This window comes from Marmota flaviventris, chromosome 1 (genome assembly GCF_047511675.1).
Source record: "Marmota flaviventris isolate mMarFla1 chromosome 1, mMarFla1.hap1, whole genome shotgun sequence".
NCBI classification, from domain to species: domain Eukaryota; kingdom Metazoa; phylum Chordata; class Mammalia; order Rodentia; family Sciuridae; genus Marmota; species Marmota flaviventris.
In genome coordinates, this window is record NC_092498.1 from 116,814,567 (window position 1) to 116,838,226 (window position 23,660).

The following is a 23,660-nucleotide window of genomic DNA, read 5'->3' on the forward strand; positions in this document are numbered from 1 at the left end:
TGAAATTAAACCCCTGTCTCCCACCATGCACAGAACTCAAAGTGGATCAAGGACCTAGGAATAAAACCAGAGACCCTGTGTCTAATAGAAGAAAAAGTAGGCCCTAATCGCCATCATGTGGGATTAGGCCCCAACTTCCTGAATAAGACTCCTAAAGCACAATGATTAAAATCAAGAATCAATAAATGGGATGGACTCAAACTAAAAAGTTTCTTCTCAGCAAAAGAAACAATCTGTGAGGTGAATAGAGAGCCTACATCCTGGGAGCAAATCTTTACCCCTCACACATCAGACAGAGCACTAATCTCTAGGGTCTATACAGAACTCAACAACCTAAGCACCAAAAAACCCAAATAATCCACTCAATAAATAGCCAAGGACCTGAACAGACACTTCTCAGAAGAGGATATACAATCAATCAACAAATACATGAAAAAATGCTCAACATCTCTAGCAATAAGAGAAATAAAAATCAAAACTACTCTAAGATTTCATCTCACTCCAGTCAGAATGGCAGCTATTATGAAGTCAAACAACAGTAAGTGTTGGCGAGGATGTGGGGAAAAAGGCACACTCATACACTGCTGGGGAGACTGCAAATTGGTGCAGCCAATATGGAAAGCAGTATGGAGATTCCTTGGAAATCTGGGAATGGAACCACCATTTGACCTAGCTATCCCTCTCCTTGGTCTCTACCCAAAGGACTTAGAAGCATCATACTACAGAGACACAGCCACATCAATGTTTATAGCAGCACAATTCACAATAGCTAAACTGTGGAACCAACCTAGATGTCCTTTAACAGATGAATGGATACAAAAAATATAGGGCATATATACACAATGGAATATTACTCAGCAATCAAAGAGAACAAAATCATGGCATTTGCAGGTAAATGGATGGAGTTGGAGAAGATGATGCTAAGAGAAGTTAGCCAATCCCAAAAAACAAATGCTAAATGTCTTCTCTGATATTAGGAGGCTGACTCATAGTGGGGTAGAGAGGAATAGATGAACTCTAGATAGTGCAGAGGGGTGGGAGGGGAAGGGAGGGAGCATGGGGTTAGAAATGATGTTGGAATGTGATGGACATCATTATCCAAAGTACATGTGTGAAGACACGAATTGGTGTGAATATATTATGTGTACAACCAGAGATATGAAAAATTGTGCTCTATATGTGTAATAAGGATTGTCATGCATTCTGCTGTCATATATAAATATAAAAATTAAATTTAAAAAAGGATAAAGAAAAAAAGAAGAAGGCACCAGCTAGGGGTATCTTGCTCCAGCCGGAGGACAGCAGGCACAGACATTCCTGTCTGCAGAAGGAGGTGGATCTCATGTCCACCATGTCTATGGGCATGCCCAGAACCATTGTCTGGGGTACGGTTGGGGGCAGACTGCAGAATGGTATGTGTATGATCTAACACCGTGTGTGTGTGTGTGTGTGTGTGTGTGTGTGTGTGTGTGTGAGAGAGAGAGAGAGAGAGAGAGAGAGAGAGAGAGAGAACCTAGGGGTGCACTACCACTGAGCCACACCCTCACTCTTTTTATTTTTTGAGACAGGGTCTCGCTAAGTTGCTGAGGTTGGCCTCCAACTTGCCATCCTCCTGCCTCAGCCTCCTGAGCTGTTAGGATGACAGGCATACATCATGCTTATCTTTTAAAACTGTACATTTATGTGCATGTGTATGAAGAAAAGACAAATTGCCGGAGGTGGTAGCAGCTCGAGAGTCGAAGGCAGGAGGATCGTGAGTTCAAAGCCAGCCTCAGGAACTTAGTGAGGCTCTAAGCAACTCAGTGAGGCCCTGTCTCTAAATAAAATACAAAAATAGGGCTGGGAACATGGCTCAGTGGTTGAGTGCCCCTGAGTTCAAGCCCCAGTACCAAAAAAAAAAAAGAAGAAGAAAACATAAATCCACCTGACCCCGAGAAGCAGGTGTGTGTGGAGGAGGGCTGAGTGAGGGAGCGCCTTCAATCTTACGCATTTGGGTCCTGTTTGATTTTTAGGATATGCATGTGTCAGTCATTTTCTGATTTTTTTTTCCTGCTAGGAATGAATCTATTTCAACATGTTAACCGTGTTTGTGTGACTGGGACCCTCTTTCAACCATCCTTAAAAGAGGTGGTTCAGATCCAGGGATGAGGCCCAGGGCCCCTGACGGACCCCAACAGTGGTGGCCACCGTCTGCCCAAATGAGAGGGATACAAAGGGCCCTGAAGGAAGCACTGGTGTATTTTTAAAACAGAAATTTCTCAAAAACAGGAAGCATGCGCCTGCCTGTGATGGACGCACCCACTCCTAGGTATTCACCCAAGGGGAAACCACCAGGCCCGGCACAGCCTTGGCCCCAAAGGTTGCCACAGCTTCGCCCCAAGGGCCCCGACTGGAAGCAATCGGAGGACACTCACGGCAGCTGCCCGGACCACGGAGTGGAACCCAGCGGTCACAAGGGAGGAGGACAGCAGGTGACACCACAGTCTGGAAGTAATGACTCCATCTCAGAGTCTAGACAAGGCGAGGGCCCGGGGTGGGGGCAGAGGGCGGCTCGGGGCTGCGGGGCCAGGGCAGTGGGGCAGCCCGGGGGCTCGGGTGTCGGTCATCCGCCCTGTGGGCCGCCCCGGTGTGCAGAGCTGTGGACTCCCCTGTCTGTCACGTGTCCCTCAACAGAGCAGCTCTAAGCATCAGGACCTCACAGAGCACGGGGCGCACGCAGTCATGCCGAGGGCTGACCTAGGAGCCTGTTCTCACTGAAGGATGACACAGAGACACCGGAGGGAGAGTCGTGACTGGGTAACCTGAGGGACTTTTTTTTTTCTTGGTACCAGGGACTGATCCCAGGGGCACTTGACCGCTGAGCCCCGCCCTAGCCCTTCTCCTGTTTTATTTGGAGACAGGGTCTGAGGTGCTTATGGCTGAGGCTGCTTTGAACTCGCGATCCTCCTGCCTCAGCCTCCCTAGCCACTGGGATGACAGGTGCGTGATACACGCCCAGCTTCAGGGACTTTTAATGACATTTAAACCTAAGTTTGGGGTTTCCCTAAGGCAGGATTCATACAGGAAACGCAGGCCCCTCTTCCTCCTAGCACAGGGGGAGAAAAATAAACACCACCTGCCGGTCACTCTCAGAGCCCCGCCTGACACCTGGGGATGGAGACCCACCAGCGTCGTGCCCAAAGCCCAGCCACCCACCACTCACCGCGGCCGTGGGCTCCTCAGGATGCGCGGGGCTGGGCACAGCGGTCTTCTCACACCTGATGTCGCTACTGGAGGCTGAACTTGAAAACCTGGCACAGAGACCCGAGTCACTCGCATGGAGCCAGCAGCAGGGACTCCCAGGCCCCCAGTAGCCCACTCTGCTTCCAGCTCAGGAGGCGGTGAGATCACAGGCCTCCAGGGCCAAGCCACAGGACACCTCCTGAGGGTCGCCAAAGGAGGGGGCGGGGGCAGGGCCTACGCAGGCAGAGCATGGGGTGGAAGGCGCCCAGGCCGGGTGCAGACACCCAGTGCTGTCCCAGCTCAGGCTTGGGACCTCACCTGAGCCTCTTTCCTGTCTATAAAGTGGGGATAATGAGCACCTCCGTCTTCTTTTATAGGGCAGATAAGAGGCCACCCATGGCCCTTATAGCTATGCGGAGGCGTCTGGGGAGAGGGGACGCCCGGGAGGGGTGGCTGATGGTCCTGCTCGGCAGCCCCGACCCGGCCCCCACCTTAACCCTGCCACGAGCCTCGGGCAGTGGCCCTCACAGACGCGTGGGGCCCTCTGGGTGGCCAGAGTCTAACCGAGGTCCCTGCGTGCCTCAGGTTTCCCCACTTAAGAAGGGAGAGAGGGAGGAGGGCGGGTCCTTCCCTCTCTGATGTGTCCTCTATGGATGCCACATGAAGATGTGGCACTTGCTCAGTTCAGGGCCGGTTGGGGGGTGCTGTGTGGAAAAGGGCGGGGAAGACCAGCCCACTTGGAACTTGACCCCAACTCAGCAGGGGAGGGGTCTGCTTCCCAGGAGGTGGGGCTGTGATGGGTCCTGCCTCAGTGTCCCCTTTGGTCAGATGACCACCCGGCCCCCTGGGGCAGTCCCGGGGCACGGCGAGCGGAAGCTGGGGAGGCCCTGGCACAGGTGCCCTCTTCTCTGTCCTCGTAACTCAGGGCCCTGAGGCCTGCCTGAGCCTGAGAACCCTGGGAAGCTTCTAAAAATGACCCAGCTGGGCACAGTCACGCCTGGCATCCCAGGGGCTCAGGAGGCTGAGGCAGGAGGATCGCGAGTTCAAAGCCAGCCTCGGCCACAGCGAGGCCCTAAGCAGCTCAGTGAGACCCTGTCTCTAAATAACATGCAAAATAGGGCTGGGGACGGGGCTCAGTGGTCGAGGCCCCCGAGTTCAATCCCAGGTACAGAAAAAAAAGAAAAAAGACCCAAACATGAGTCCCCCTTCCCAGGCCCAGTGACTAGAAGCGCTGGGGTGCAGCCCAAGCAGGGGTCACCTTCCTGGGGTGATTCTAGTGTGTGCGGGGCCAGGCTGGCGGCTTGGTTCCCAGGTGAGAGGGCAGTCCACCTGGAGGCCAGCCCTGAGGCTCCTCCCTGGGCTAAGCGTGTCAGTAGCATGGGTGACACTGACGAGCAGGGTGGCAGCTCCCTGCTGTGGCCACTCCCCAGTGAAGCAGGGTGCCTGGGCGGTGGGCAGGGCTCAGAGCCCTCACTGACCAGGGGCCTAGCCAGCAGCTGAGCCAGGACACCCGGTGGCAGGAGGCCCCGCTCTGGGCTGCACGGGGTGGGGGTGGGGGTGGGGGACAGGGGGCTCTCCCCGCGGCGAGTGTCCAGGGAAGGACAATGAGGCTCACAAGTCACCCTGGCTCCTCTGGTTTGATCTGGGGGCCCGCTCACGGAGGCTTGGGCCTAATCTCAACTGTCGTTGACCTTGGGGAGGAAGGCCTGGCGGTGACAACACTGGGCAATGCCAAATTGGGAAGCGGGGAACAATCTGTCCCACTGTGGGGGAAGCGGAGGGTCCGAGGAGGGCAGCGACTCCCACCTGCTCTCAGGGCCGCAGATAAGCTGGTCAGGAGGAGCCCAGGCCCTTGAACCCTGTCCCCCAGGGGCGTGGATGGGGGGGGTGGCCACTTACAGTCTGGTCAGATCTGCCGACAGCGGCCGCGACGACGGGAGCGTCCTCCTCCTGAGCTCAGGCCTCCCCCTGGAGCCCTCCGCGGTCCAGCCTTTGATCCGCTCCTGGACACTCACGACCCCCTTCTGGGGTGGTGGCACTGTGGGTGGGGACTGAGGGGTGGCCGGTGGGGACTCGCGTGCTGCTGCGGGGCCCGGGCCGCTCTCCTCCCCGAACAGGCTCAGGCGCTTCTTGACGCAGCCCCTGGAGGGCCCCGCTGTCCCCGCTGCGGCCTCCCTGTCGCCCCCTCTGCTGTTGACCTCAGCGAGCTCCGGGCCCCTCGCTGACCTGGGCAGCGGGGACGGGGGCGTCTTCTCTGGCTCCTGGCCCAGGCTGGCTTTCTCCTGCTGGGGACGCGGGTCATGTCCGGTGCCCGCCCTGGCCGGGTCCCCTGGGCTCCTGGGGCTGCCCGTCTCTTCCTGCCTGAGAAGCCTCTTCTCCTTCCGTTCACGGATCTTCTTGGCCACCTCCAGGAAGTCTGTGTCTGGGTTCCCATGGGGACCCTCGGCTCTGGCAGGCCACCCCCCGTCCACCCGGGGCTCCGGGTTGGCCCTGTCTGTCCCCTGCGGCCCCTCACGGGTCCCCTTCCTCAGCAGGGCCTCCTTGCTCTCAAACGGGGCCGTGAGGTCCATGGACATTGGCCGGGGCTTCCTCACCCAGGTCTTCTCGGGCGGGGCCGGGGCCACCTTCCCCGAAGTGGCCCCTGCGCCTGGGCCCGGCTTCGGGGGCTGACCGGGCTCCATGAACATGGCCGAGACGGGCCTTCTCTTGGGGCGAGGCCTGGATTCTGCTGGGGGGCCCGTGGGGTCCTCCTCACCGCCCTCTGGGACCGACTGGTCATGGGTGGCCTCCTCTTGGGGGACGGCTGGTCGCGTGTCCTGTGGCAGTGACGCCGGCCGGGGAAGGGCCCCTGGGGGCTTCCGGGCAGGCTTGGCGGCCACCTCAGGCCGGGAGCTGGAAGGAGACTTGGGGGTCACGGCCACAGTGCCCTCGCTGAGCCCCTTCCCCAGGGTGGGACCAGTTCTGGTGGCTTCAAAGAGAAGCGCGGTGCCAGGGCCGGGCCGTGGGCAGGCAGCCTTGCCGAGTGGGGACGGGCCTGTCCCCGAGGCCACTCCACTGTCCACCCCCTGCCCCCCCAAGCTGGGCATCCTCCTGTCCAGGTCACAAGGCCCCGCGGGACCCGGCCGGGCGGGCCCAGGCCACAGGGCCGAGCTGGGGGCCTTCACGTCGGGGGCCTGGTCCTTGGAGAAGGGCCGCGGGGCGAGTCTGGGCACGGGGAAGAGGCGGCCCGGGCTCCGCAGGGGGCTCTTGCCCTCCAAGATCAGGGCCGAGGGCGTCCCAGAGGTGTCCCCCGTGGGGCAGAAGTAAGTCCTCTTCAGGGCCTCCTCCTTGCCCATGTCCCCGAGGCCCGGCACTGCCGTCAAGGACGGTATGGAGCCAACCTCGACCCGCGTCACCATGGTTACGGCTGTGGCTCCAGGAGGATCAAGAGCATCGGAAACGGAGAAGCGACTGCTTTAAAAAAATATAAAAATGTCAATTTAGCAAACAGTGTCTGGGTGCCAGCAGGGGGACCCCAGACCTGAGCCCCAGACCCTGACCTCCCCAGGCAGCCTGGGGGCCCTACCTCTGAGCTCTGGGAAGGGAGTGGCCTGCACAGCCCCTCACGGGCTGGACAAGGGGTCAGCACCCTCTGGGTCTTTCCCGACTCACCAGGTCTCCAGCCAGGTCTTAGAGGCCAGGACCTCTGCCCGACAGATAAGGAAGCCAGCAGAGAGAGGCTCAGAAACAGGCCAGAGGACGCTCAGGAAGCCAGAGGTCAAGTCGGGATTTGAACCCAGGCACACGTTCCAGCCCGAGGCCCAATGGGCGTGTGGTCCCCTCCCCCCCTGCTCCTGTGGCGCTGGCTGTTTCCCATCCCAGGGTCTGTCAGGCACCCTGGAGGCTCTGCATCACAGCCCTGTGCCGAGCACCAAGCACAGAGAGGGTAAGTGACTGGCCCCAGCTCACACAGCTACGTGAACCAGGGGTTCCCAGAATCACAAAGCTGGGGAGTGGCCTGGAACCCATACCATAGTCACCACCCCAACCGGGCCGCGGGAGCCTCTTGCCTTCCCCTGGGCACTAAAAATCAAAGCCACTGTTCCCACTCAGCCTGCTTTCACTCATCTGCTGTTGGGCCCTTTTTGTTGAACACCTATTTTATATCCCTTCCTCTTTTTTTTTTTTTTCCTTTCTTTTACCCACTGAAAAATCCCAGCCTTCTTAATTTTTTTTTAATTAGAGACAGGGTCTTGCTAAGTTGCTGAGGCTGGCCTTGAACTTGGGATCCTCCTGCCTCAGCCTCCCAAGCCACTGGGATGACAGGTGTGTGCCACGTGCCCCACCCCAATCCCCTTCATATTCTTTTTTTTAATATTTATTTTTTGGTTGTAGTTGGACACAATACCTTTGTTTTATTTATTTATTTCTATGTGGTGCTGAGGATCGAACCCAGGGCTTCACATGCACAAGAAGAGTGCTCTCCTGCTGAGCCACGACCCCAGCCCCCTTCCTATTCTTAGTAAGAGTAAAACTGACCGTGACAGCCGACCATGAGTGACACAGACAGTGGAACCTAGAGCTCCATGTGTTCTGTAACTCTCACCCTCACAACCCTGTCAAGTGCGTCCACAGATCGGGTTCACCTGCAGAGGGCAAGGCCCCGGTTCACCCAGATGGAGACCACGCCTCCTCCTGCCTTAAGCTTCAAACAACTCAGAAAGGCAAGAATTGTCATTGTCTTTCTTCTGCAGATGAAAGGAAAGGGCCCAGAGAGGTCACCCAGCTTGTTTATTATCACACAGCTGTGGCTTGACCTGCGGCTGAACGGGTCACATCCAGCCCTGCCTTTAAAACAAGATTTTTCTGATTCCTTTCTGATCTTAAAATGTGGGAGCCCTCACTGTTCCCAGTCCCCACCTGCTCTGGGCCCGTGTTGTCTTTCCCTGGAAAAACTGCCCACCCGCCCCCAGCTAGATGCGCAAAACCTCGGAGGTATTTTGGTTCCTCTGCAGCCTCCAGCCTCCCTCCCTCCCTCCTGGCTGCGCGGCTCCGGCTGACTCACTCGCAGCCTCGGGAGGGACACGGGAGGGACGCAGCCGGGTTTGGGGTTCTCTCCTCCTTACCCCTCAGGGGCCAGCAGAGCCCATCTCCCACCCAGAACATCACCCCGACGCGGTCACAGGCAGAACAGAGGGACAGACGCGCAGGATCTGAGAACCGGGCGGCCCCCTGAGAGGACCCCAGGGGGGCTCTGAGCTCCGTCCCTGCCTCTGCCCCCGCAGCCAGCCTCGGGCCGCTGGAACCCTGTGTGGGACACACGCAGCCCAGGCAGGAGACACAGGACAGCGACAGGATTCCAGGGACGGAGAGAAAGTCTCCCAGCACCGGCGTCTGCACCTCCCGGACCGCAGCCCCACGTGCGGGTGGCGCATGCACCCACTTACCCGAGCTGGTGGCCCTGGCTGGGGACACGTGAGTCCGGGGAAGCCCCGGAGTCCCTGCTCAGGGGGAACCGGGCCAGCTGTGCGCGCCCATGGCAGGAGCCCGCGGGGGACGGAGGCTGGTCCCTGCAGCTGAGTTTCAGCAGGTCTGAGGCACAGGGGACAGCCTGGGTTCCGGAGCTCTGGCAATATGTGCACAGACGGCGCAAAAGCTTTTGGGTTCCAACTGCATCCGCTGGCATCTCCTCCAGCGTCTAGAACACACTCCTTCCCGGTTTTCAGTTTGTTAGCCTTATATATCCATGTGTGCGCAGGAGACAATAAGAATCCCCCGTGTTTACTGAGCACCTACTATGTGTAAGAAGAACTACCCTGCAACCATGGAACTCACAGCCTTATGTAACACACACACACACACACACACACACACACGCAATTGCAACATTAGGTCATAATGTCCTCCTTTATAACAGCTCATGAGGAAACAAACGAGGAAGAGAACGAGCTGCCTAGATCTGGAATGGTGGTCCCAGACAATACCCCCAACGTCAATTGGGAGCTCTTCCTTCTGTTCTGCAATTGCATGATGCACCCCTCAGAGGTCCTCACATGCTTCCTCAGGGCCTTTGCACATGCTGTGCCTGTTACCTGGGGACCCTTCTTCCCCACACATGGATATAGGCTCCAGCCACAGCTCAGACTTCTCTGTCTACCTCCAACCTGGAGCCAGCCTGTGGTACAGGTTCAAGGTCACCACAGACCTTCAGAGGCTGAGCAGGACTCCTCTCAGCTAGGCAGGCACACTTCCTAGGGCAGGACCCGCGCTTCAGCTAAGCCCTGGGGGACGCCCTGGTCTGCAAAGGAAGCTACACGATCGAGGAACCAATGAATCAATCCGAGGAGAGCAGGACCCTAAACCACCGCAGACCACGGAATAACAGTCCGAAGTCCTGGCGACCCCCGAGACCCAGAGAGCTCAGGTTTTCCCTCAACCTGTCATAAAACGCGAGGCGCTCGTTTAAGGCTGTGTCTTCAGACCTTACTTTAAATGCATCGCATATGTTAGCCTGATTTAAAAGACGCTCGTCTCTTCCAAGACGTTCTGGAAGCCCACTCGCACCCAAGCCGGCTGCTATTTATTCCTGGGTGGCCTCGCTGGCTCCTTCCAAATGCCTTAGTGAAGCCGCAGACAAAGTCAGGTGACCAAGAGCTCCAAGGGAGAACCCGCCTGAGCCAGACCTGGTTGAGTGTGTGTGGTGGGCACATGTTACACACTGATCATGCACACTCACTGTCACAGAGGTCAGCGGGGGGCAGACAGACAGCAAGGCATCCCCCCGGGGGTCAGCAGGCTGTGGGCGACCAGGACAGAGAGGACCTCAGCCTGACCCCCGCTGTGACCACAGCAGTGGGCATTTCTCTGCTGAGGGTCCACCTGAAGAATCCTCAGGTTTGATGTCCCTGGGTTCATTTGCAAAGCTTGAGACACCCCCCTTCCCGTGACAAGCTGTCTGCGGAGGGAGTCACTGAGCAACAGGTGCAGGAACCACAGGGGACCATCCCAAACCCTCATCCCTGACACTCGGGGCACAGGCTGCCTCCCGAGGCGTTGGGCTCTATGCCCCAGTGCCAGGAGCAGCCATGGGTCTCAGTCCCCTGGGGACGGGTGAGAGGGACGCTCCCATTCAGAACCAAACAGCTCTTACCCGGGATTCGGATTCGGAGGCCCTGACTCATTCCCGCGGCTGTGGACGCTTCTCCGCAGTCACACGCGCCAGCCGCTCTGGGAGCTCAGCAGCTCTCTGGCTGCGGCTGCTTCCCGGGAAGGCCACCATCTGGTGCGGGGCGTGGGCCGGTCCTGACACCTTTCAGCGTCTCCCGGAACATGACCTTGGCCCCTGAATCTGCAGACCCGTCCCGTGACGCGCACCGTGCAACAGGCCAGGAGCAGATTGGCAGAGTGCAGCTGGCGTCCTCCAGGAGGAGCTGGGCGCGGAACACCCTAGATCTGTCCACCCACGGGCCCCAGATGCACAGGGCCCAGCCGAAATGTCAGGTGTCACTGGAGCGCACGCGTCCCCTGCCCCTCTCCCCGTGGCTGCAGCCCAGCTCATCTCTCCATCCATCCATCCAACCATTCATTCATCCATTCCAATGCCCTGTTAATGAGCACCTACTCTGTGCCAGGTGCTGGGGATGCAGCAGTGAACCCCACACGCAGAAAGCCCTGAACACAGAGACAGCAGTGAACAAAACACTTGATCACAGTGTGAAGAATGTTGGTGACTATGCGAAGGGGACGCCTCGGTGGCCGGGGAGGGCGTCACGGAGAAGGAACTTCTGGAGTCAGCCTCAGTATAGCCCTTGGTTCCCTTGGCTGGGCCTCCCCTAACATGCAAGGGTTGGGACGTCACCCCCAGCTCAAAGCCCACCCGTCTCCCACTGCCCCTGGGTGGAGACCTGAGTCCTCCCCAAGGCCCCGGATCTGACCCTCTATCTCCCACCAGCCTCACCTACAATGGAGGCTGCCCCCCTCTGTCTCTCACACACACTCTCCCACTTTGAAGTGATGCCCAGGCAGGCGACAGGAAGCACCCTTTTCCTCTAGCTGCCTACTCATCTCTGTGTACCCATGATCCCCTCCTCCTCCATGCCCCCTCCAGGAAGCCTCTCCTGACCTGTCTTCCCAGTGGCTTGGGAGGCTGACGCAGGAGGATCGCGAGTTCAAAGCCAGCCTCAGCAATGGCGAGGCCCTAAGCAGCTCAGTGAGACCCTGTCTCTAAATAAATACAGAATAGAGCTGGGATGGGGCTCAGGGGTCGAGGGCCCTGGGTTCAATTCTTGGTACTAAAAAAATCCAGGTGCCATTCCCACATGAGCACTGGTCCGGAGAGACCACCAGCCCCCATCACAGGAGTGGGGAGGCTCCCCGTGCACCTCATCCCTCCAAACCCTGTCTACTTTCAACTCTGTGACCCTGTCACTAGAAAGTCATCCTAGGAAGTCACCAGAAAGAAAAGCCACCTTACCTGCAGGGCACTGTGGTCCCCTGTCCCTCTGAGGACACCTACTGGAAGTAATTTTGACTCACAACCCTCCTGAAACGTCTCCAGGGCCGCAGGCAGACCAGACCACCCCAGCCCCAGCCAGCCTGGGCACCATCAGGGCCCCGCGAAGCCCACACCCTGCAAGTCCTTGGTTTGGGATCAGCAAAGATGGGTGAGAACCACGGGAACAGCGCCCATTCTCCAGGAGAGGCAAATGTCACAGTCACACGGGGGGGGGGGGGGCAATCAAAATGCTGAGGTGCGGCCCAGCGCCATGGCCCACACCTGTGGTCCCAGCCATTCAGGAGGCTAAGGCAGGAGGATCGAAGATAGAGGATAGAGGCCAGCCCGGGCAGCACAGTGGGACGCCATCTCAAAACCCACAAACAAAACACATGAAAACAACGTGCTTAGAGTCAAAACAGCTATGATCTCGGGGCCCAGACGGTGCCAGCACTCTGCTGGGTGTCTCCCAGGAATTACTCCACCCTGGGCCTTCAACAGCCCCGGTGGCCGGTCCTGCTGTGACCCCCGTTTAACAGGTGAGGAGAAGAGACGGAGGAGGGCGTGCCTGCTTGCAGGCGGCTGGCACTCTGGTCCCCACCCTCCCTCCCGGTCAGGTTTCCAAAGTCCACTTGAGCGTCACTAGAATCACTGCTTTTTATGACATTCACAGGTAAAGGGCATGTCACACCCGTGGGGTGGCTATTGTGAAAAGAGAAAGGAGAAGAAATGCAGACCGGGATGTGGAGAAACTGGGACCTTATATATTGCTGTGGGGGTGTAAAATGGCAGAGTCGCCGTGGAAACAGTATGGGAATCCCCCCAAAACACTCATAGGATCTAGAAATGCCACCCCTAGGCACATATCCAAAAGAAGTGGACACAGGCATTTGAACAGGTGTTTGTAAACCGATGTTCAAGCATCATCACAACAGCCTGCAGGTGGACACAACCCAACTGTCCACCTCAAACAGACAGATGAGCCAAATGGGGAATACTCACACAGTGGAATATTATACAGCTCTAAAAAAGAAAGAAATTCTGATAGCTGCTCCAACATGGACAAACCACAAGGACATCATTCGAGACACATGGATCACAAAAGAACAAATACTAGCCGGGCGCAGTGGTGCACACCTGTCTTCCCAGTGACACAGGAGGCTGAAGGAGGAGGAGAGTCTGAACAGGGTGGCATTGGCCAGGGTGCCCACACACCCCTGTTCATCTGGTCCTACCCCTTCATTCTCAAGAACCTCCAGGTCTCACAATGCTGCGGTGGTCACTAAACTCACAGTGTGGATGTTCCTGGGCTTATGGTGACATGTCCCAGTGAATCCATCCTTAAGTTGAAAATACTGTTGTCCAAAATGCACTTAATACCACTAACCTACCGGACAACCTAGGGTGACCCACCTTAAACGCACTCAGGTCACTTAGGAGAGCACACAATGGGGCAAAGCCATCTAGCACAAAGATTTCTTTTTATTTGGATTTGATTGATTGATTGTACTGGGAATCGACCCCAGGGGTGCTCTATCACTGAGCTTCATCCCCAGTCTTTTTTTTTTTTTAATTCGGAGATAAGAGGCTTGCTAAATCGCTGAGGCTGGCCTTCAATGGGCAATCCTCCTGCCTCAGCCTCTCAAGCCGCTGGGAGGAGAGGCGTGCGCCTCGGTTCTGGGCTGAATACACTGGGCACTCCGGAGTGCACGTGCTGTTCCCCCTTGTGATGCTTTGGCCCAGGAGCCACTTCGCGCTCAGAAGGAATATCACACAGCACACCTGAGGCCCAGGTGAGGAGCAAACACCCAGAATTCCGAACGCAGATTCTACCGACGCCCTGGCGCAGCTGCCGCGCCATCGCCATCGTAAAGCGGAGACATCGTAAGTCGGAGAGCCCTGAGCACTGCCCCTCTGAGCTGCACAACTACCACGGCCCTCCAGCTTCCAATTGGGAAGGCATCTCCCACGTCAGTGGGAGGCCGAGCCCTCGCCCCCACCAGCCCTGGCAGCCACTGATCCGGCTTCTGTCGCTGCGGATGGATCCGCTCCTGAGGTCCCAGCGCCTCCCTCTTCCGAGGCCAGACCTGCAGACCCAGCGCTGGGGCCGCGCCGGGCACTTCCCTGCACGAGCAGAGCCAGCCCTGCCTCCCTCTGGGCCTCAGATATGAGAGGCTGCGCGGGCGAGAGGGGACACTGACCTGCCTGTCGCTGAGAGGAGCGTGCACTGGGACCTGGCGCCACCGAGGCTCCCGGCCGCGGGCCCCTCCCCGGGCACCAGCGCTTCCTGGATTCCGAGCCCCCGAGACTCCTGAGAAGCCGTCGCTGCTCGGCGCAGGGCTGGGGGGCTGCAGAGGACCGTCGCGCTGCTCGACAGGCGCAGTGAGCACCTCCCAGGGCGCGTCCCTGTCCTGTGACAGCCGCCTCGGCACGGCTGGGCCTTCGGGCGTCGCCTGCGCCACAGTCCAGTCCACCTGGCACCCAGCTGGAGGGCCCCTCCCAGGCCCCTGGACAGTCCTGCAGGGGGAGGGGGACACACCCAAAGGGAGTTCTGTGGTCGGGACAGGGTTTGGGTTCTGCGATGGCAAGCCAGCTCTTCCAGAAACTTCTCGGAGCCTCGAAGGGGCCCATCTGCCTTTGGGAGCCTCAAAGCGGGATCCCAGCTGCCGCCCAGACCCCGCAGCCAGGGGCCACCGCTGACCTGCAGGGGAAGGTCAGGACAGCTCTCCCCTCCGCCTAACATCCGCCTTTTCAATTCTCCGGCCTGTTCCTTCCTACAATTTGTGCTATTTTGGGACAGGGGGACCACTGGCCAGAGCCATTAATCAAGCTGCTTCTTCCCCCTGTTTTTCCTCTAGATCCTTCGGGAAGCTACAGCCCCAGAAAGAACCCAACCCACCGGCTGTTTGGTCAATAAAGTTTTATTGGCAACAGCCACACCCATTGATGACTATGGTTGTGGCCCCTTCCAAGGGCCATTCAGTACGGGGCTCTGTGTTAGTGACAGGGTTAAGTTGCTGTCACAGAGTCCATAGGGCCCAGGTGGTCTGCGCTATTTACTATACAAAGAAAGTCTGTGGCCCTGCTCTAGACTGTGGAACACGGAGACCCTGAAAGCCTGGCTCTCCAAGGACCTGGGGGCCTCCTCGTTCTTCTTCTTCACTTCTTTTTTGAATTGTTTTTGTTTGCTTAATACACCTAAAAAGAATGTCTGCACACAAAAAAGTGGAGAGCTGAGAGCGCATCAGCTCAACACTAAAGAAGCCACAGGAATTGGGACTTGCAGAAGGTGGAAAAGTTAAGCAAACGTTTTAAGAGACCGGAAACGTAACCAAAGTAAGCTGAAAAAACTCTATTGAGCTGGGAGTGGTTGGCCCACGCCTGTCATCCCATGCTTGGGAGGCTGAGGTGGGAGGATCGCGAGTTCAAGGCCAGCCTCAGCAATTTATCCAGGCCCTAAACAACTCAGGGAGAACCCTGTCTGTAAATAAAATACAAAATAAGGCTGGGGATGTGGTTGAGAGCCCGTGAGTTCAATCCCTGGTACCAAAAAACCTATTGACACTTAGGAAGAGTCCCCACAAGTCTCCAAGATTTCATTACAGTAGAGAATCTCAGCAGGCTAGGGGGTCCTCATATGCAAAACAGAAATAAGGGGCTTCCCAGACAGGTGCTGTGTTGCCAAGCACGCTCCCCACCCAGCTTCTTGCTGAGGCAGGCCTGCACCCCAGACCTGGAGGGATGCCAATCAATCCTGGGCCTCTTCCAGCCACCCCTCCCGGCCCCTCCCAGCCCCTGGTCTTCGGTTTGTCCTCTGGCAGCGCCCCACCCTCCTCCGTGCTCCACATGAGAACTGCAGAAAGATTCAAAACCACAGAAGAGCAAATGTTTCTAATGGTCCCAAACCCTGCTGTCAGCGCCAGCAGCCACGGTCAGCTCTGTGACAAGCAGCCAGTCACCATGGGGCTTTCATTCCCTACGTGGAGAATTTCACTTAAAACTGGAATGAAATCAAATCTTGCACACTATTTAGAAATTTTTTTTGGGGGGGGAGGTACCAGGGATTGAACTCAGGGGCCCTCGGCCACTGAGCCCCACCCCCAGCCCTATTTTGTGTTTAGAGACAGGGTCTCACTGAGTTGCTTAGGGCCTCACTGTTGCTGAGGCTGACTTTGAACTCGAGATCCTCCTGCCTCAGCCTCCTGAGCTGCTGGGATGACAGGCGTGGGCCACTGCACCTGGCTAGAAATTTTTTAAATTGTGGTTTAATTTCATGGTGTCTCTCATCTGGAGAGCTAGCTATGCACCCTCTACTGCGGATACCAGCACTTTTGTGGTATTGCTCTATTAAAGCGCCTCATCCTTAGGTCACTCATCCCTCGCCCCTGGATGTCAACTAATGGCCCACCCTCCAATCACTGACCATTGAAACCAACACTGCAAGCAAAGCCTCGTGCGATGATTTTCCCAAGATACATCCTGCCTAGCCGCAGGCTGCCTGGTCACAGGGTGCACGCCTTTTCCAGAGCTCCGGGGACATGCAGAATCCCACCCGAGGGAACTTCCCCTGCTGACTCGAGCCAAGTGCGCTGTCAGGGCTCTTCACTTCTGCCCTGGGGCAGGCCCTGTAAAATGTCCAGAGTTCCTGGTGGCCTTGCCCCTCACCGGGAGTCTTCTGGCTCTGCTTGATGGCTAGATCACCACACACCTGACTAGGTTTCCAAGGACAGTTCCAACAGCTGCCCAGAGGCGGTGGCTGGCCTGGCTTTGGAAGATGGGGCCCAGCTTTGGAAGATGGGGCAAGAGTCTTAAATGACACCATTCAAAGGAAGCTGCTTCCTTTCTGATTCTCCCTGTTCCCTGGGAAGTCCCCCAGACAGCTCTGCCTGGTGCCGCTGGGGTTTGATGCACATCTCCGTTATCTGCTCATCTCCAGCTTAGCACAGAGCGAGCCCCGGTTAGGCCACGGCTGCTGCAGCTGAGGATGAAAACTGTCACTTTCTTTTCTTTGTGTTTAATTTTTACTGTTATTTTCTATTTAAGGCAAGTGACATTGGTTTTCTGTTTATAATGGAGATTGTTTGGGAAGGTTCCTTTTAAAATACGTCTATTTAACTACTGAAACGCAAAACGCTGCTGGGCGCCGTGGCCCACACCTGTCACCCCTGCAGCTCGGGAGGCTGAGGCAGGAGGATCACGAGTTCAAGGCCAGCCTCAGCCACAGCTCAGGGAGTCTCTAAATAAAATACAGAATAGGGCTGGGGGTGGGGCTCAGTGCTCTAGGGCCCCTGGGTTCAGACCCCAGGACCAAAAAAAGGAAAAAAAAAAGTGAAAAATTGAAAAGCAAGGTCTTACCCAAGGGTCACGTCGCCATGGTAAAAGTCTGTGCTGGTTTTTTTTTTTTTTTCCCCTGATTCTTTCTTTCTTTCATTTAATTTGAACAAGGAAGCCCTCAGGGAAGCGGGAAGAATGTGGATCTGGAGCCACGGTGTAGACAGAGGGGCTCAGGGACATCCCTTTCTAAGCCGGATGCTGGCTTTCTCTGCCACCTTTGCAGTTACAGTTGCCATGTGTCCCAGCTGGGACCAAAACACAGAGCCCCTGAGGGGCAGTGGAGCTGACGTCTAGAGAGGGTGTCGCTCTGCGGGTAGGACAGGCAGGTGCAGCCCTGGAGCAGAAGGCCACCCCAGGGAACAGCCCCCCCCACCCCCCACCAGGCTCAGGACAGCAAGTAGCAAGGGCAGGAAGGGGTCTGACCTCCATCCCGACAGGGCAGACGTGGCGGGCTGTGCCGCCCGCCAGGCGCATTTCACTTGACCACTAATTACCCCTCGGCCAGCAGCTGGGCGTGACCTCTCAGGTCATCGGGGACGGTTCATTTTGACCTCTTGTTCCTCTGCCTGAAATGCAGGGAACACCATGACGGGGGTAAAGCAGAAGCCCTGGGCTTAAAGAAGGTTCTGCTTAATGACGGCTCCCAGGGACAAAGCCTCAGTGACAGGCGCAGACCATTTGTGGTCCAGACTGAGGGACGTGGAGCTCCCAAGCACCAACCCTGCCCTGATGTCATCTTTAATCACTGGCCTGCGGGGCACTAGAAATGTCGCTATCCCAGGGCCCGGCTAGGGTCACCGGTCACTGTCCTGACTGAGGCTGCCTCTCCACCCCTGAGGAGACCGGCAGGGCTCTCTGAGGGACAGAGGGCTGCCGTGACGACACAAGGACCTTTCACACTCGGAGGTCAAGGCAGTTGCAAAGGTTTTCAGGGAAAAGATTCAAATTCAATTAAAAGACAAGTTCCAGGTTGGTCTGCTCAGGGATGGGGAGGTCAGAAGGACAGGGGACACTGTCTCTCTGTCCCCGCTCTGGGAATGACCCACATTGGAGTTTGCAAGTGTGCTATGAGGCCAGATAAACAAGTAACAGTTCAGCTTTCAAACGTTTAGGTCCAGTGTGCACAGAGGCCCACTTCCTGTCCTACAGAGAGGCCTGTGGACGAGCTGACAGAGAGGAGGGCACCCGGTGCCCAGAGAAGGTGCCAGAAGATCCCGCATAGGAAAATGCTGGCAAAAGTTACCTCCGAGTGGCGGAAGGCATTTTAAGATCATTTTGCTTAGTTATAACATCTGAATTTCATGCAGCGAAAAAAAGCAGTTTCTGATTCTGCAGTTTCCATGTGAAACACTTTGCAGACCCCAGGCTGATGACCCCAGGGCAGACCACCACCCTCACCCGCCTGCAGGACCCAGCTGCCTCTCCCTGGCTGTGTCCACTGTGGATCAAGAGTGAACTGCCCCCCCGTGAGGGCAAAGGAGCCAGTGTCCAGAAGAAAACGTGGGACAACTGGATCCTAAGTAAACTTCTGTTCATCAGAAGACGTCGGGTGAAAAGCAGGCCTCAGACTGGATTCAAAGGTGGTTTCAAGTTGGAATGGAACCCCCATTTGACCCAGCTATCCCACTCCTCAGGTTGTACTGAAAGGACTTAAAAACAGCCTACTACAGGGACACAGCCACATCAATGTTTATAGCAGCACAATTCACAATAGCAAACGGTGGAACCAACCTAGGTGCCCTTCAGCAGAGGAATGGATAAAGAAAATGTGGTACATGTACACAATGGAATATTACTCAGCCATTAAAAAGAATGACTGTGGGTTTTGCTGGTAAATGGATGGAACTGGAGACTATCGTGCTAAGTGAAATAAGCCAATCCCAAAGAACCAAAGGTTGAACATTCTCTCTGATATGTGGATGCTAATTCACAACAAGGGGGGAGGGAAGAACAGAAGTCGATCAGACAAAGAGGAATGAAGGGAGGGAGGGGGATGGGAATGGGGAAGACAGTGGAATGACTTGGCATAACTTTCCTTGTTCCTCTGTGAACACACGACAGTGACACTCCACATCATGCCCAACCACAAGAATGGGAGGTTAGACTCCCTGTGCATATGATATATGAAAAACACACCCTGCCTTCACGTACATCTAGAAAGAACGACTAATTTTTTAAAATATGTTTTCATAAACACGTGCACAGGTCTAGAGGTTCACAGGCACGTGTTTGTCCCACAGAGGATTCCACCCAGAACCTGCACAGAAATCTAAACCATGAGAAAAGGATGACTTCACTTTTGTTTTAAAGACAAAATACTTGAGGGGCACTTCGTCCACAGAGGAAAAAAATTCTCCGCGTGATCAATAAACACAGGAAAAGAAACCAAAACGGATTAAAGCACAGCTAGGACAGGGCTCCACAGCCACCGGAAAGCCCTGGGGTGGGGCTGAGGGGGCCTCAGCTGGGCGCTTGCTCTGGCCAAGGGCCTGCGGGACCCGAGAGTTGGACCCACAGCGGGCTCTTGCTGCGGCTCTAAGTCCACGGCAGGGTCCGGCAGGGTCAGAGCGAAGCATCCCGCTCCCAGCCAACAACCGCAAAGCCCGGAGCATCCCAAAGTGCAGAGAGAGCCTCTGGGGACATGGCCTGCCTCACGGGCAGCTCCCAGTGGCCACAGACAGGCTAGGTCCCTGATAAGCCCACGCAAGCTCGCCCCTGGAGTGTCTGTCCAGCCTGCTACCGAAAACGCTGTCCCTGCTCCTAAATTCAGTTAGACACCTGACCTCAGATGAACACCACCTGCTCTATGTCCTCCCAGAGCCTCATTTTGCCCAGCATAATAGCCAGTTATTAAGAGCTCAGGGGATGCCAGGGTTGGGGGGATGACACACAGGACTGGTGGCCAGGAGCCCCTGGTCTCCACCTATCTGTGTCCCTCTGTATGACTGTTCAGAGCTTGGACTTTCAGAGTTAACCATTTCCACCCCACTGCTGTGTGACCTTAGGCAACTCATTTGACTTCTCTGAGCCCTGCCTTCCTCATCTGTAAAATGAAACCATGCTTAGCATGCTTCAGTTGCAGATTAAGTGAGCTCACCAATTCAAAGTTCTCAGCATGATGCTGATGGTGGTGGTGGGGGTCCATTAGCAATCTCGCCAGCAGTTTTATAGTTAATAATTTAGAGATGGAGGAGCCAGGAACCTGCAGTTAGGTCCTCCAGCTTCAGCCCAGGAGCAGGAAAAGGGACGGGAAATCCAGTGGGGCTGGGGGAGGTTCGTCCTCCACCCCCTACCCAGCCCCAAATGGAGTAAGGAGGCCTGGAGTGTATACAGCAGGCGCTCGGTAGCCAGAACCTCAGGCCATTATAAAATTCATCCTCAGAAGGAGACCCCAAGAAAATGCCCTCTCTGGACCCTGGATCTTCTTCTGTCCTTAGAAACACTTTCTTGCAAGAGGCCACTTCCCCGTCACGGCCTCTGGGCTCTTGGCCACGGCTGCCCCCTGCCTGCTGCCTGCAGCCTGCCAGGCCCTCGCCAGGGTGTGGCAGCCGTGCGAATCAGTCACCCTGGGAAGAGCTCGCCCTTGTCCTGGCAAAGGCCCCTGGCCCTGGCCACGACCTCTGTGCCCGAGGGTGACTGCTGCTGGTGATAAAGACCCAGCTCCCAGCGCCCCGTGGGGCGTTCACAGGCAGTCCCACACTCCCCCCATTGGTTCCCCGCCCGGGCCAGCCCCAGGGGCTCCCAGAGGTGACCTGCTCCTCAGCGCACACTGGTGGTGCATTCACACCGATAAGCCACCCGCCCTGGTGTCCTGACTCGGCTGAGCTTTGGGGGAGCCCGCCTGTGACACCTCTTTCCTGGAAGCTCTGACTCACAGGGATGGACGGGCTCGGAACGCGGGTCTCCCCAGGCACCCCCCACCAAGCAGGGTCTGCAGGCCATGCACCAAAAGGACACCGAGCTGTCTCCACCTCTGCAGCTTAAAAAGCAGCTCTTCCACCAGTTTACCCAAAAGGCTGATGGACCTACTGTGTGCTTGACCTCATCTTTGATGATGAAGGTCCCTATTTAGGTGGCATTTATGGAGTGGGGGGGACTCAGGCAAAGGATATGCCAAGGCACCAAGATAAAAGTGGCCTCAGGTGACCAGGGAGGCAAGGGGACCAAGTCTGTGATGAGTGAAGCTGGGGCCCTTCACTTTAGGTGATCCTGGAAGGCTTCCTGGGGGAAGTGACCTTTCAGCCATATGACCTAGAAGACTGGAGGGAGCTGGCCAAGGGAAAATCATGAGGTCAGGCAGAAAAGGTTGCCAGGTGCAGTGGCCCATGCCTGTCATTCCAGCAGCTGGGGAGGCTGAGGCAGGAGGATCACAAGTTCAAAGCCAGCCTCAGCCACATCGAGGCCCTGGGCAGCTCAGTGAGGCCCTATCTCTAAATAAAACACAGAACAGGGCTGGGGACAGGGCTCAGGGGTAGAGTGCCCCTGAGTTCAATCCCCAATATTCCCTAAAAAGAGAGGCAGAAAAGAGCATGAACATGCAGGGAGTAGAAATATCTGTATGTCCCTGGAGTGGAAAGTGGCAGGGCTGCGACTGGAGAGTGGGCAGCTCAGGGGGTGCATGGAGCGCTCCCCCCTCCCCGTGGCAGGGTCTGCTTTCCGGAGCAGGAGAGGGTGGAGCTGCTGTCCACCTGCCAGGGGCCTCCCGCAGCCGCTCTCTTCCCGGGCGGGCATGTCCCCTGTGGACCTGCTCAGGCCTGGCCCCGCACCAGGTGAGAACTGCTGGCCGGGGCAGGTGGAGGAGGGGCGTGGTGTCGGAGCTCAGCTAGGGTCCACCGACGCCCACAAATCCAAGTCCTGCTCTTGAGCTGGGCAGGTTTCCTGACTGTCTGAGCCTTGGTCTCCTCCCCTGTCGAGTGGGTTAGAATCCCACTGTTTTGCAAAGGAGTTGAGACAGGTGCTGAGGAGGCACATGGAAAGAGCTTGCCATTGTTTATAGACAGACCCAATTTTTCTTGATGTCCTACTATATGCCAGGTCCTGTACTAGGAACCAGGGACGTGGCTGTGACCGAGCCAGGCCCAGCAGGGGAAGATGTCCGAAGCTTACAGACGACAGCGGTGACAGAGCTTTAAAAGCACACAGTAGGTGTGTTCCCTCCATCCAAGACTGACCCCCTTCCCCAGGAAAAGCCCAGCGCCTGCACACCCCACCAAGCTAAGGCTCCTTAGGGTTAGGGTCTCATGGGGACACAGGCAAAAGAAGCCAGCTCTCGAGGGGCCACCGGACACCAAGAGGGCGGGCGCCCCGGCCCCCCCTCCCCCACAGGCAACATCCCCACACCCCAGACAGTATCCCCCACGCTGCCCTGGGACAGCTCTGCCCCGGGTGGGACAGGCAGGAATCATGTCCTGCAGCTCTGAGAGGGAGGGGCCACCAGGCCCGCCCTGACCAGGACGGGGCAGAAGGACATGGGGACCAGGGGAGCCTGGGAAACCTCCCTCCACCACTACCAGGCTGTAGAGTGGACTCTGCCTGCAGCTCGTCCCCTCCCTCCCTTCCTCACCGTCACTGTCACCGTCGCTGGGGCTGCAGGGTGGCTGCTCCTCAGCACTCTGGAGAAAGGAGGAGCTGGGGCCTGTCTGCGGCCACACATCCTGTCACATTCCAGAGCCCCAAGGGGCTTAAGCTCTTGGCAGGACAAGCAGGAAAGAAGCCAGTGACCCCCAGGAGGAGGGCGGGTCCTCCAAAGAGGCCTGAGGGCATCCGGTGCACTGGGGTCCAGGGGAGCCTCTGGCCTGGCTGTGACCTTGGCCCAGGGACCCCATCCCCTGGCTACGGGGCGCCCCGGACCTTCCCACAGACGAGGAGGGGAGGTGGGCACCAGCCTGCGGCAGGAGTCCAGGGTCAGCTTGTGGAAGCTGCCACCTGCAGGCGGGTCCCCGGGGCGGGCACCTGTCAGGGATGAGCAAGGCTGGGTGGCTTTCTCCTGCTGGACACTCCAGGTGAGCTGGCAGTGTGAACACACAGGACACATGCATGTGCAAGGGGTGCCGGGGTGAGTGGGCGCCATGAATGTGTTTCCGGGTGTCCATGTGGGTGGGGACTGTGGTGTGTCTGGGTGCCGAGCTGTGTACAGGGCACGCCTAGGGACAGTAGAGGGTGACAGCGTGGACACTCCCTGGACGGCAGGGCAGGCAAGGCTGGGCATGGCATGGGGGTTGGCCGGACTGTGCGCCCTGGTCACAGGGAGCATGAGAGGTTGTCTGTGCGCAGAGAGGCCTGCACTATGGCTGGGTGGGTCGAGGCCGGGATTAAAGGCTCAGACAAGACCAGCCAGCCTGGGTTTCTATCCTGCCAGGAGTGCTGTCTCTCTGGGCCAGTTCCTCACCTGGAACCTGCAGGTAACAGCACTTCAGGGGTTCTGCTCAGCAGTGCTTGCACAGAACCCAGCACATAGTACATGCTCAGTAAAGAGCATCTCCCTGTTACCATGGTGGCAGTTACCCTGTTACCAGTATCGGCAGGTCTCCATGGCAACCACTGGCATTGTACAGATCCACGCGTATGTGGAATGTCCACGAAGGAACTGGAGGGGGTGTCTGGTGTTCCGAGACATCTTTGCCTCCTATCT

The 23,660-nt window shown here is 57.0% G+C and overlaps 1 protein-coding gene and 2 long non-coding RNA genes across 12 annotated transcripts in view; 2 read left to right on the plus strand and 1 right to left on the minus strand.

Moving 5' to 3' along the window:
• The window catches only part of Kiaa1671 (KIAA1671 ortholog), a 147,429-nt gene that overhangs the window by 102,317 nt on the left and 21,452 nt on the right, over positions 1-23,660 (minus strand). For 2 of the 5 annotated variants that reach the window (XM_071615122.1, XM_071615109.1), the window contains exons 1-3: positions 13,897-14,391; positions 5,122-6,675; positions 3,203-3,290 (exon numbers count right to left, since the gene is read on the minus strand). In XM_071615122.1, the coding sequence (XP_071471223.1) occupies positions 3,203-3,290; positions 5,122-6,620 (1,587 nt within the window). In that variant the 5' untranslated portion in view covers positions 6,621-6,675; positions 13,897-14,391. Of the gene's footprint in view, positions 1-3,202; positions 3,291-5,121; positions 6,676-13,896; positions 14,392-23,660 lie in introns of those variants that run through there. The other 3 variants (XM_071615118.1, XM_034637309.2, XM_071615114.1) reach the window with 3 other exon arrangements.
• LOC139706700 (uncharacterized) lies at positions 1,966-3,577 on the plus strand. Of its 4 annotated transcripts, none has more exons than XR_011708312.1 (3): positions 1,984-2,023; positions 2,269-2,490; positions 2,674-3,577. It is a non-coding gene; the product is annotated as an uncharacterized lncRNA (long non-coding RNA). The 4 variants fall into 4 exon arrangements; XR_011708315.1 differs by having other exon boundaries at positions 2,014-2,490; positions 2,674-2,796; positions 2,901-3,577; XR_011708309.1 differs by having other exon boundaries at positions 1,966-2,490.
• On the plus strand, positions 6,669-9,665 carry LOC114108253 (uncharacterized). Of its 3 annotated transcripts, none has more exons than XR_011708318.1 (3): positions 6,669-7,147; positions 7,445-7,925; positions 8,487-9,665. It is a non-coding gene; the product is annotated as an uncharacterized lncRNA (long non-coding RNA). The 3 variants fall into 3 exon arrangements; XR_011708317.1 differs by having other exon boundaries at positions 7,445-7,527; positions 7,646-9,665; XR_011708316.1 differs by having other exon boundaries at positions 7,445-9,665.